At 38.5% G+C, this 14,237-nt stretch overlaps 1 protein-coding gene across 1 annotated transcript in view; it reads left to right on the top strand.

Moving 5' to 3' along the window:
• Nucleotides 1-2,672: 2,672 nt before the first annotated feature.
• Nucleotides 2,673-14,237, top strand: part of fgf12 (fibroblast growth factor 12) — a 221,866-nt gene continuing 210,301 nt past the window's right edge. The window contains exons 1-2 of the mRNA XM_012962590.3: nucleotides 2,673-2,800; nucleotides 2,912-3,058. Coding sequence (XP_012818044.1) covers nucleotides 3,046-3,058 — 13 coding nt within the window. The 5' untranslated portion in view covers nucleotides 2,673-2,800; nucleotides 2,912-3,045. The remainder of the gene's footprint in view (nucleotides 2,801-2,911; nucleotides 3,059-14,237) is intronic.

The raw sequence follows: 14,237 nt of genomic DNA, 5'->3' as shown, positions 1-14,237 counted from the left end.
ATGTCCTCTACTGCCATCTTCTCTTCTGTCTCTACTATTTTTCATTTTCATGGCCTTTTACTTTCCACCCTAGTGTAGAAATTGTTCATGCTTTTCTCATCAGCCCATTTTATTGCCCTCCACATCTTTTACTTTTACCTTTTCGCACTTTTTCTACTTTTTGCTCTCCCTGCACTTTCCCTTTCTCATGACATTATATACTGTATAATGTGCTATAATACTCTCACTAATGTCCATTCTTGCACATAGCAGATGTGACTGAGACAGTTGAACAGCAGGAATGCACATCAGGGCATGATGGGGCTAACTAATTGTAAGATGCCTTTATTTTGAGCTAGGGAGAGATTGGGCAGGATATTGCATATGTCATTGCAGGATTTTTTTTGTCTTCAAATTATCAATTTAATTATCAATTTAAGTATGTTATAGAATGGCAACTTTCAAATGGTTTTCATTTTTATGTTTTCTTTAATTATGCGCCTTGTTCTTCTGACTCTTTTAGGCTTTCAAAAGGAGGTTACTGACCCAAATGGCCCAAAATCTATTGCTCTGTGAAGCTACAATTTTATTATTAATGCTATTTTTTTCATTATGTTTCTATTCAGGCCCTCTCCTGTTTATGTTCAAGTCTCTCATTCAAACCACTTCCATGTTTGCTACAGTAATTTGGACCCTTACAACCAAATACCTGAAATTCCAAACTGGAGAGCTGCTCAACAAAAAGCTAAATAATAAAAAAAACACAAATAAAAAATGAAGACCAAGTCCAAATTGTCTCAGAATATGACTCATCATATTAAAAGCTCATTCAAAAGTGAACAACTTTAAGAAGAGGGATAAAGTCTACTAACTAGCAGACCCTTCAAGATGACCACCATTCAGTTGTATTCAGAGAGTACTTTAAAGTAGGATATTAATGAGCTGGAGAGAGTGCAGAGATGTGCAACTAAACTGGTTAAGGGGATGGAAGATTTAAGCTATGAGGTTAGACTGTCGAGGTTGGGGTTGTTTTCTCTAGAAAAAAGGTGCTTGAAAGGGGACATGATTACTCTGTACAAGTACATTAGAGGGGATTATAGGCAGATAGGGGATGTTCTTTTATCCCATAAAAACAATCAACGCACCAGAGGCCCCCCCCTTTAGATTAGAGGTATGGAGCTTCCATTTGAAGCAGCGTAGGTGGTGTTTCACGGTGAGGGCAGTGAGGTTGTGGGATGCCCTTCCTAGTGATGTTGTAATGGCAGATTCTGTTAATGCCTTTAAGAGGGGCCTGGATGAGTTTGTGAACAGGCATTGTATCCAAGGCTATTGTGATACTAATATCTACAGTTAGTATTAATGGTTGTATATATCGTTTATGTACGTGTATTGGTAAGTATAGGTTGTGTGTTATGAGTTTAATTGGAAGGGTTGAAGTTGATGGACTCTGGTCTTTTTTCAACCCTATGTAACTATGTAATGTCACATTCTACTAAAAAAGTATATTTTTATGAAAATGGTTTCTTTAGAAGAAGCTGAGTTTTACAAATAAGCTGTTTCCTGCAATATATTTTTTATAGAGAGCTACATTGTTTGGGGGTATAGTTTTCCTTTAACATGGCAAATAAAAAAATAAATAAAACAGACCCTATCTGCTAACCCTGTGCCATTAGGATGAAAATGATTCACTCCAGGCTGTTTTTTTCAAAGACCTATAACATGCAGCCATTTTATGCAAAGATGCATATGGGTTTAAAATATTCAGGGCTGGACTACTACTACCCTAATGACTAGGGGTAAGTTGACATCTCTGAAGGTGGTGAAATGTAATTACCAGTTTAGGATAACTGTGGTAGAGGAGGTGCTAGAAGTTTTGCCATACCAATGGAAAGGGAAGAGAGAGTTAAAGACAGGCAGATCAATAGCACAGAGTTAACTTAACTTTTCTCTGGAAAGGGAACCAATTTGATGTACTGTAGGGCAAAATAGGGTGAAGTAGTCTTCTCCAGCTCTTGCAATGCCAGTACTCGCTCTGGGCCAATTGCCTTTTTATAATTTACTCAGGTTTGTCATATTTTTATACTTATGTCTGGGTTATAGATCTTAGAAACATGGACAAACCAAGAACTTTATAGTTGGTTAAAACTGAACTGACTCCTATAAGACTGAGCAGGTAACAATTCCATGTGGCAGGGGCCTGTAAAGCTAAAGCCCAAGGTGGCCTCATTTGCCTCGTCCTTGAGCCAGCCCTGAAAAAAAGCCAAGAAATGGTGCCAAGATTTTATTTGCAGTTGCTGAACAGTCAGACATAATCTATAAATGTGTGTTTTTTTACTGGGGATTTAAATATATTTTCCTGTACTAAAGCTTTGGGCATGCATAGATATACAAACTTCTGCTAATAAAGACAAGAAGCTTTGATTCAGAATTTGAATCATACTTATTGGAAGTAAAAAAAGTAACCAAATGCAATTCTCCTTAAAAGTGAAAAGAAAAGGCAAAGTGCTTCAAATTTCCATTGGACAGACAGACATATAACCTGCATATTCCAGACTCCGGAATATACTGAATATATGTACATTTGGCTTCGCAGTTCGCGTCTCTCTTCCCCTCAGGTTTCGGTGATTAAACGCTAGAGCAGGAAGAGCTGAGCAGGGTGCTGAATAGGAGAGAACTAATGACATGCGCAGTGCTGCTCGGAGCGATTCATCTTGTCCGTACACACAGGCTGGAGTGGGCTGAGCTGTCACTACACCTGCAGCAGCAGAAGCAGCAGCACCACAGTCGGCGGAAAGCTCCACTCTGCAGCATCGGGATCTAGGTAACTGGCCCGGCCAATCCCCCCGTTCCCCGCCGTTATTTGTTGCCCTAGTGAGGCTTTTGGGCAGGGCTAGGTTCCTTCTCACCACTGTGTTCTGATGGTTGATTGCAGATCCAGGCTGCAGGGATCTCTATCCCAAAGGGAAACAGCGTTGTCGCGATAAAGGCTGCCAGCAGGATTTCTGCAGTGGGAATACTGTATTGGGCAAGTTTCCTAAACTTCCGGGCACTTGACAAGGCACAGAGATGGAAACCAAAGGTAGGCTCTTTGCTGTGCGAATACTTGTAACGGCATGTGGAGTCTGGGCGGCAGGGGATAGGCAGGGACTGCAGTAAGGAGGGAAAGCGTACTGCCGCTCAATAGGAGCTTCTAACGCTGCACATTGCAGTATTTCTAGGAAATAGCAGCCGGCAGCCGGCTTTAGATCTTTCTAACACATCATATCTCTGCCTTTGTCATTGCGATGTGCTGTAGGCGAGGCATGCTACAAAACTGCTGCTGCTGCTGCTCAATCTCTGGGATGCTGAATTGTGCATCATTAATATATGCAGTATGTCTGGGCAGGGTACTAACACACTCAGGCTTCATACTCTCTGGGCTATTCCAGCCAGGGATGAAAGTTCACATGGTGCCTTCCCCACCCAACATCATTATAACGATCGTGCAACCATTAGAAAGGAATTGCTCAAGGTGGATACTATCAGCAGCTTACACATTTCCTATGAGATCAGGGGCTTAGTGGATGACTTCCTATTGGTCAGTGTTGTGTACAAACATATGCAGCAAAATAATGAAATTTACTTAGATCAGGAAATGCAGCTACAAATTCAGCCATAAAATCAGCTATACCCATTACAGCATAAAGAGAGATGTGTATGTAAACTTGGTTGAAGGGCCTGCCTAAATAAATATAGCATTTTACATGTTGTTACTCCTGATTCTGTCCCCACCAGAAAGGGGAATGCAGTTACTTGCGTAAAGGAACTGATGTTTGGGCAGAGGCAAGTGACGTTGCTGGGTCCTCTCCTTGGCAAGAAGCCTTCAGCTGGGTTTGTGGATGATGCACAATGCTGTCTTCCATTCAGTGTACACCAAGCAAAACCTGCATTTAGACTTATACTTTATATTCACAGAATATCTGTAGCCTGTTAGAAACATATACTATCAACACGCTTCAAATATGAAGGTCATTCATTACAGACTAATGTTTTTAGCAGTGGTACAGTATTATGGGCACTTTGACACTTTGGCACTTTTAGTTGGAAGGGTTAATTGGTGGGTTACCTTGTGATGTTCTTGGCCACAATGATGCATACTATGTTAGAAGGTTATTCAAAACATCCTACTTAAAAGTTCAGCAAAAATGACACAGGACGATTAATTCCCTGTTGAAATAAGCTCAGCAAGTATGCTAGAGTCATATTTTGAGTTAAGCGCACCAAAGGCCATTGTTTTGTGAAAAGATTAGTCTGCATATAGTGTTCAGCAGGCTCACTTCACTGGAAAGCATTTGAGTACATATGAGTTCTTGTCCACAAATTTCATTTAAAAAAATAGAAGGCCTCGGGATACTTTGTCTGAATGTCCTGTATATTCCACCCTTGCCAATTCATTAGGGTAAGAGAGCCTTTTTGTTACTTGCTCATATATTAAAAAGGTGTTCTTCATAGCGTTTGATTTGGGTACATGTCACTTAGCATTCTTATTAATCCCCTATTATTAGCAGATAGTCAGGCCCTTATTTTTTAAGTGTCATAAGGAATAAAAATTCTTCTGATGATTGAGGAGTCATGAGTTTTTCTGTTCAGGTGAATTTTCCTTATTTGCACAAGGAGCCCCCAAGGAACAGAGCCCCAAAGGGGTTTTTGTATTGTTTAAAACTTGTAGGCGGACAGCCTGAAACTTTAATTTGGGTGCAGTGATACAACATTGGAATCTGTTGGATTCTGTTCTGAGTTTTGTGACATTATGGTCATTTAATTATGACTGATAAATTAAGGGGTCACATACAAAACCTCTGTCAATCTGTACCTGTAAAAGTTTGGTGCTGCACTCTATAGATAAATCAGTCTCCAAAAGAAAAGCAAAATCCCTTTGTTGTCACTATCCTTCTGCCCCAATGCGCTACACTGTGACATCAACATCTTTACTAAAAAGGGATAGCGCTATACTTTTACAGAGTTGTTGGCAAGTTACCTAGGCTGTTATTTGGACCCAGTAGATCATTTCTTCAGTATATACATAAGGCAGCATTCTGATTGACACTTAGATCAAATACATTGGAGTGTTATCACATTGCCTAGACACTGCATTAGAGCTAACTGTCTTTCAAAATACCCAACTGACACAAAGCTTCATGTAGAGAGACAGATTGCTGAGAGGAGAGTAAAGAATAACTTGATTATGTCAGAAATGGCACAGTATTTTTACCTGATTATTTTTGAAAAGTTTCTTCTGAGATGAGTTAAATTCTCATTTTCATGATAGCTCTCCTTTATAAAAATTCTCCTCATCTTATTCTTCTGTGGCTTTGCTTACAACTTGCAATGTTATCTACATTTGACACAGGTACTGGGGTATATATGCGGTTCGCATTTGGCTCTTTCTTTTGAGACTTATTTGCCTGCACTGGACACATTTGCACTTGGGAAACTTGGGTATACTTATAATGTACACTTATAATGGCACAATATAAATCTTCTGTGTATTTTAGCTTTGTTTCAAACTGTCTAGAGCCTCATGATTTGAAGAGTAGTGAGGGGAAATAGGGCACAGCAGTGCAATGGGGGTGGGATCCTCCTAGGAGTGATAGGTTAGGGGTTCTTTCCCAGGTTAGTGAGTTGGCTTACCAGATATTTCCAATGGACAGGAGGACCAGGAGCACTGCAATGTCCATTGATCCCACCCTCACTACAGGTTGTGAAGGAGTAATTAGGTGGAACCACAAAATGAGTGGATCTTCTCCTAATGATATTGGGCTATTTTGGTCATTTGGCTCTAGGGATCCAAGACATGGAACCCCAAAGGGGATTTTTTTATTGTTTAACACTTGTAGGCGGATCGCCTGACCCTTTTATTGTGTGCAATAATAGAAAACTGAAATCTGTTAGATATTTTATGAGTCAGGGGTTTTGTGATATAATGTCTATTTGAAGTATGATTGATAAATAAATTGTCACATACAAAACGTTAGTCCATCAGTAGCTGTAAAAGTTGGTGCTGGACTTCATGGATAAACTGGTCACTAAAAGAAAAGCAAAAGTGTACATCTGGGGTCATAGGCGAGATGGTTAACTTTGGAGGTGGACTTGGATATGAGACAGGACAGAGGCTTCAGGCCTGAGGTCAGGGTCAGTTGTCTTAAAGGAGAGAGGGCAGTTTAATGTCTGTTTTGTAACAATAAGTTATGGTTATTTATATATGTTAATTTATGTGAAATATCATTAATAGTAAACAACTGTGCCCTTCTATCCCCTATTGTAGTCTGGTGGTTAGCTATTGTGTTGGGGTCAGGGGAAGGGGTACTGCAGGTCTCAATGCTGCACTGGTTGTGCCTTTAGAAAGCTGCTGTCCCAATGTAATGTTATTTTAGCAGCCGAATATAAGACCATAAGACCAAACCCCACCATGCTTATTATGAGGAATTTTATTCATGTTTCTTTTGCTTAATAAATCACATTTTTTTTAAAAAAAATTGTAATTAGTATAATCACGAAAAAAATACAAACTTTAAAAAATAGGCCCCAAAGTGTTTGAAATGAAACACAGAGGGCACAATGAAACTGAAAAATGGACAATGAAACTGAAAAAAAAGTTTTTATTACTGTTGAATGGGTTTTTGCTTTTAACAGTTCCTGATTAAGGCTGATATATAATTTAAAGCAATTTAAAGCAGACCCAGCTGTCTCAGTTAATTCTAGTGGAGTTCTAGTAGACTGAGACTAATGTATACAGTTATTAATTACATTTCATGTGCCCTGAAACACAAAGCTTGAAATCCTGCAAAGTCTGCCCTTTAGTAAATAGGCCACTGCCACACAGGGCTGAATCAGCCGATCCGCTTGGCTACTCTGGCTCCTGTGTCTGCACTTACAGGCACTGCGTCAGCCTGGGTCATTATAGCAGTCTCTTTAAAGTTTTTGGTCTGTGGTGTGTACGATCCTGTCTTAATCTGTAAACTGGCATGGCCCTTATAAATAAATTATAATCACTAGAATTGTTAAAGGTATAGTTCACCTTAAGACATTTTTTTTGTATGATGATAGACAGCAGTATTATAAGTCACTTTACAACTAGTCTTACATTTTTTTTACCTGGATGGAAGATCAATAGGAGAGGGCCAGTAAAGAAAGCAAAACTCAGTCCGTCAGGCCTTGTTCAACTTTCCATCTATTTCAATGTTTTCTCTAACACAGCAAGTAATCAACAGCCAATTATTTTAGCATGTTTTTAGTTCTCAGATTCCCAAAGTCCTGCACATGATTGCTCAAAGTTGTACGGCTGAGAAAAGTGTTACTATGATCTGCATATAACATTGGACGTTTTATTATAATTAAAGGAACAGTAACACCAAAAAATGAAACTGTTTTAAGTTAATAAATTATTATGTGCTGTTGTCCTTCACTGGTAAAAGCTGTGTGTTCTCTTCAGAAAGACTACTATTGTTTATATAAATACCTGCAACCTGACAGTAATTTGTTAAGTGGGTAATCATAAGTATGCAGCCCACTGCAAGACACAGTGTTGCCACATTGAAAGGAACAGTAACACCAATAAATAAATGTGTTTTAAAGTAATCAAAATATAATGTACTTTCGCCCTGCACTGGTTAATGAATATGATTTATATAAATACGCTACTGTGTAGCCATGGGGGTAGCAATTCAAGCTAGAAAAAAGGAGAAAAGGTACGTTACCTAGCAGATAACAGATAAGATCTGAAAAATACAATAGTGTTTTCTGTTTTCTGCTATATAACCTGTGTCATTTAGCTCTTCTTCAGTTAAAGGGGAAGGAAAGGCTAAGTCACTTGGGGGTGCTAAAATGTTAGGCACCCCCAAGTGACTTGAATCGCTTACCTCGTGCCCCTGTTAGGAGAAAACCGCACCAGCCCGGGGTACCTGCAGCGAGCGCTTCCTCCTTCCGCCTTCGTTTCGCTGCGACTCCGAGTCCGGCACATGCGCAGTAGAGTGAAAAGCCGACTTCTCTGTTAAAGTTCGGCTTTTCACTCTACTGCGCATGCGTGCACAGTGAAGAAGGAAGGAGGAAGCGATCGCTGCTACCCCGGGCTGGTGCTGTTATCTCCATACAGGGGCACCAGCCCGGGGTAGAAGGTAAGCGATTCAAGTCACTTGGGGGTGCCTAACATTTTGGCACCCCCAAGTGACTTAGCTTTTCCTTTTCCTTTAAGTAGCTACTACCATGGCTACACAGCAGCTTTGATTGGTATACAATAGTAGGGTTTCTTAAACAAACACACAACTTTTACCATTTTACTTTGATTCACGTAAATTTTTTAGTGCTACTGCTCCTCTAAAGGACATGTCAAACCCAAAGATAATTGGTTGCCTAATAAAAGAAAACATAATTTTAAGCAACTTTCCAATATTAATTTGTTAAAAGTAAATGTAATTGCTATAGAAAGTTGCATTTGCTGAACTCCTGGTTGTTTCTTTTTAAACAATGTTGCAAGTGGTAGGCTCCTCCAGCAGGTAGGTCTGTCAGTCTGCTGCCTTGTGTTACATTGTTTCGACTGTCAGAGCCCCCAGGGCAGGGAACAGAAAGGACAGGCAGACACTGCTTCTAATATTAATTATATATACAAATAACTCAAAAGCAATTATACATTTATAATGAGTGGATATTGCAAAGTTGCTTAGAATTTTGTTTTATTTTATTAGGCAAACAATTTGTTGACTTGTCCATTAAAGGAAAAGGAAAGGGGGGGGGGCACTTCCGCCAATAATTATAATCGCTTGCCTCAGATCCCAGACTGGTTCTCTTTATTGATGAAAAATTTGCTGGGCCAAGGTGCTATCCTAGTGATCACAGCCATCTTCTTTCCTTTCCCAGGGAACCCTTGGGGTGTGTGCATACACAGTAACAGAACTGGTAAAAAAGCCAAACTTTTGCTCTACTACTCCATGATAGTGCATTTTACAGTGCAGAAAAGCACTTGCCCAGGGTCACACTAGTACATATATAACAATTTGGTGCCCAGTGATAAACCCTTTCCTTATCCTAGTTATGTCCTAGTTATATCCTATAAGTTAGCTGCTGCCATTCCTGTGTGATTAGTAATGTCCCAGAAGCAGGGACCCAGGCCACCTCAGGTGCCTTTCAATGCTGTCCTCCTCACCCCCTGGTGCTTACTTTTTAGGCAATAGTGGGTTTAGCGGGGTTAATAGGTTTAGGGGGGCCACATTGATAGTGCAGAGAGCAGAATTGCGCTTTTTGCAGTAGAAGAGACACATTTATGCTTTAAAGGAATATTGTCATGGGAAAACATGTTTTTTACAAAATGTATCAATAATTCAGCTTTTCCAGCAGAATCCTGCATTGAAATCTGTTTTTCAAAAGAGCAAACATATTTTGTTTTATATTTCATTTTTAAATTTGAGCTAGACATATTCTTAGTATGCTAGGTTCCCTTAGTCATGTGACTTGTGCTCTGATAAACTGCAGTCACTCTTTACTGCTGCACTTCAAATTGAAGTGATATCACCGCCCATCCCCAGCAGCCGATCAGCAGAACATGGGAAGGTAGCAAGATAACAGCTCCCTGATGCATTGCTAAAAATGCTCCCTGTGAGAATAGCACTTAATAGAAAAAATCCAAATGTGGCTTATGACTCTTCCAGTTACATGGGAGTAGGAGAAACAATAGGTTACCTGAAAGCAGTTCTAATGTGTAGCACAGGCTACTTCTGAAAGCTCAAACTCAGGCACAATGCACACACCAATATTTAAATGGTAGAGTGAATTATTTGCTATGTAAACAGTGTAATTTAGAAATGAAAAGTACACCATAAAAATCATGACAGAATCCCTTTAATAACCAGAATATTGACTCTTAGGGGCTGATTTACTAAGACACGATTTTGAATCCGAATTGGAAAAATTCCGATTGGAAACGAACATTTTGCGACTTTTTCGTATTTTTTGCGATTTTTTTCGGCGTCTTTACGATTTTTACGAGTTTTTCGTAGCCATTACGAAAGTTGTGCAAAGTCGCGATTTTTTCGTAGCGTTAAAACTTGCGCGCAAAGTCGCGCCTTTTAAGTAGCGTTAAAACGAAAAAGGCGCGACTTTGCGCGCAAGTTTTAACGCTACGAAAAAATCGCGACTTTGCGCAACTTTCGTAATGGCTACGAAAAACTCGCGTTTTTGCGCAAAAATCGTAAAGACGGCGAAAAAATCGCAAAAAAATACGAAAAAAATCACAAAATACCGATCATTACGAAAAAAACGCAATCGGACGCATTCGGCCCGTTCGTGGGTTAGTAAATGTGCCCCTTATAGTTACAAGCACTGGCTTTTTGCAGCCCCTTATAACCTGTGTTCTCACCTTGCCTCATGGCAGAACCACCCTTGCCCATAATTCCCCTGTAGCAAATGACTGGTACAGAAGCATTGTACATGAACATAATTTTGTCTGGCTACCTGGAATGAAACTATACACACCAGTAGTTGTAGTACATTCAATTACCCCACATGCTTTTTTATTGTGTGCACTGTTCTCAAGATTTGTATGTGTGCACAGGAGCACAACTTACAGGGAACAGGGAGCTTGGACCACATGGATAAACTTATCTTTCATGATTATTTATTCTATATTCTATATCAAACTTCTTTAAGACACTATGCAGCATAACTTGAAGAACTATACTGAAAATCTAATAAAAATAATTGTTTTATTATTAACATATATAACAGTTGTCAATTATGGTAAGTTGCAGGCAGAATTCATCAGTGCCCCGACTTACAAGTAATGGGAGCAACTTAAAGGAACAGTAACAACAAAAAATGAAAGTGTTTTAAAGTAATTAAAATATAATGTACAGTTGCCCTGCGCTGGTAAAACTGGTGTGTTTGCCTCAGAAACACTACTATAATTTATATAAATGAGCTGCTGTGTCAACACGGGGGCAGCCATTCAAGCTGGGAAAAAGGAGAAAAGGCACAGGCACATAGCAGATAACAGATAAGCTTTTTAGAATATAATGGGGTTTTATCTGTTATGTGCTAAGTAACCTGTGCCTTTTCTCCTGTAAATGGCTGCCCCCGTGGCTACACAGAAGCTTTATTATATAAACTATAGTAGTCTTTCTAAGGAAAACACACCAGTTGTACCAGTACAGGGCAGCATTACATTATATAGTAATTACTTTTATACACTTTCATTTTTTGGTGTTACTGTCCCTTTAACAAAGGTCGAAATGTGCTAAGGCAAGAAATACAGATTTCCACATATTAGACTCCCTTGTAAGCAAATTGCAAATGCCAAGCTAGCTGTGTTGACAATGTGCAACCACAGTTAGAATAAACCCCATGTAACCTTCACTCCTCACCTATTGCTCCACTTTTCCACTGACTACATCCTCCTCTAATTTGTACAGAAATCTGCAAGCACTGAATGTTTAATTTTAAGGGTATTTCCTTTACTTCCCATGCATTTTGTCTAGAACCTGCTGCTGTCCATATTATATTATATGAAGATGATCTGCTGAGCTGTACAATTGCTCTCAGTGTGCCTCAGTGTAAGTCAGTAAAGGCAAACATACCTGCATATGAGGATTACTTCAGCTACTTGTTCTTTTCCCTTTTTTTGCGGTGTGCACTTGAAATGCTAATGAGTCCAGTGCTCAGCAATACACTGCAGACTTTTCTATAACCAAGAGAAATGAGTCAGAATGAGGCAGCAGTCCTGGTAAAATAATGAGCTTAGCCATATTACATAAATGCTTCAAATCTTCAGTTTATTCATAAGCCTATTACATCTCTTTGTGGACTCAAGACCTAGAAGGCAACTACATTTCTAAACAGAAGATGTGCACTCTAGGTGTGCACGTGTCTCAGATATAAATTGTGCCCAACATTTGTCATGTCTACTGAACATTTATAAACACTGAAGATATTTGTGCACTGTAAACACTTAGTGCTACAAATATCTAAAGCCGGTATGACTCAGATGAGGGCCTTTGCCTGTAATTCCCTCATGCATTGTGCTTGTTTCAGGGATGCTGCTGATTTATTAAACACAATGAGAGTATTGCATGCTTTCTCTGTTCCAGGCAAGGCATCCTACTGGTTATTTGCTAGAACACATTGTCATGCTCCTCAAGCTTCACTTATCCCTTTGCTCCATCCTAGAAGATAGCAGGAAACTGCATGTCATCCAAAGTAATAGGCAGTATAGTAGAATAGTACATCTAAAATACCTATAGATATTTCATCATACAAATAAAGAACAAATGTCAAAAACTTACACTAAAAAAAACATTTGCCTTATCATTGTTTGGCAGAAATGTAATAGCTGTAGCTTTAGTGTATCTATTAGATATAACACAACATATGGTTTGTGGTTTAAACTAAAAAGGGGTGATAGTTGCACAGATTCTCTGGAAAGCAGAGAACCTAGAAACCATCACTTTATAATGGAATTAAGTTAATGAAGGGAGTTTAATGATTCTGGGAGCCTAAAAAGGTGTTGGAAAATGTTTCCTACCAACCAGAGACATATCATAAGTTTCTTTTAATCTGACGAATCATGTTTGTTTGTCTTTTTTTTTTTTTTAAATGTATATTTATTTTTTAGCAGTTTAGTTTTAAGCAGATCTCTCTGGTCACACAATGTAAAAGTAGTTGTTTGTATGGATTCATATTGTCTGGAAGATGTTAAAGTTCACAATTGAAAATAATGAGAATTTGTACATCATTCATATACTGTATATCTATGTATATTTTTATTTATACGTCTCCAAACTACACACCTTTAGTTATCCTAGTTATCAATGTATTTGTGTAAAAAAGCACAAACATTTTTCACCTTTATTATGTGTCATAACCATGAAATACACAAATTGTGCAAATTGTGACAGTGTTTATTTAATTTGTGGTTTTAGAGGTTTTCAAGGTTTTTTGTTTGTAAGTCCACAAAGATTTGTAGATAAACATGAAAGCCATGAAAAAATTGTTTTGTTTTGTTTTTGCTTTTATTCTGCATTTTAACTCATTGATTTGCTCAGTGCTTTTTCAATTCATGTATTTTAATAAATGACTAGTCATTTGTGGTTTTAGTGGAAATGAGTTTATTCGTGTATATATATATATATATATATATACTTTATTTAATACAGTATGATCACATAGCACATAGATCCCCAGGATGTCTTTCTTTTTCACTCTAGGCAGAATTTTCAGATATGGATTTACAGTTTTTATTATGCAAGTTACAGATACATGGATACACTGTCAATTCACTTACTCTGTAATACTGTACGGGAATGATCACATATGCTCAGGGCATAACATATTTACTATTTACTTTCTGATTTATAATCAGCAGGATTTAGTTTCGGCTGAATCCTTGGAAATGAAACCAAACTGAAGCTGAAACCTTTGGGCCATATTTACAAATACAAAAGCAATGCAGACATTTCTTCATCACTTTTTACTTTGCCCCTTTCCATGCATAGGTCAGTAAAGTTACAGTCAAAGACTGAGTAGTAATAGCTGTATAGCTGTGAGCACAATAACCACACAAGTCTAATAAATAAACAATAGTGAGCAACATTTTGTTTTGCATCTAAGTGTCTACGTTTTTGCAACTTACCCTTCCCAGTGCTGTGCAATATGTTGGTGTTTCAAAATACGTCATAATTTTAATTTAGGTTTACAGCTTTGTTGATTTTCTTCATATATGAATGTGCAATTTAACATTTGGATTCATAAGAAACTCTTAAAGGGGACCTGTCACCTAGTTAATAAAAAGCTGTACAATTAAAGTAATTTTCAAATAAAACTCAAATTCTTTTATTTAATAAAACATCCATTCCTGTTATAAATGCATTTGAAAATCTCAGCTGTGAATCATATATTGCCTGCCCCACCTCTATGCCTCAGGCATAGCAATCGCTTTCACTTTCATTCCTGCACTTCCTAGATGTAATCTCTCACCTCATATATCCCCTATCTTTCCCACTGTCTATAATGTTGTAGCCTGTGCATGGGAACATGTGTCAGGGCCTCCTTCTGGTGCATACACATGATTTTAGGGCACTCACCCCATGCTGTAGTACTGTATAAAAGGGCCCTAAGGAGGCCACACTGTAAACACTCTTGAGAAAGCGTACCGCCAGTACGTGAAATGCGTCGAGTTTTATGAAAGCCTGTACATTATCTACACTTTGTAAGTAGATCCATTTTATTCTGTTACT

The sequence above is a fragment of the Xenopus tropicalis genome, chromosome 5, assembly GCF_000004195.4.
Source record: "Xenopus tropicalis strain Nigerian chromosome 5, UCB_Xtro_10.0, whole genome shotgun sequence".
Taxonomy (NCBI): domain Eukaryota; kingdom Metazoa; phylum Chordata; class Amphibia; order Anura; family Pipidae; genus Xenopus; species Xenopus tropicalis.
Note: the sequence above shows the minus strand (reverse complement) of the source record. Positions and strands in the feature narration are given on the sequence as shown.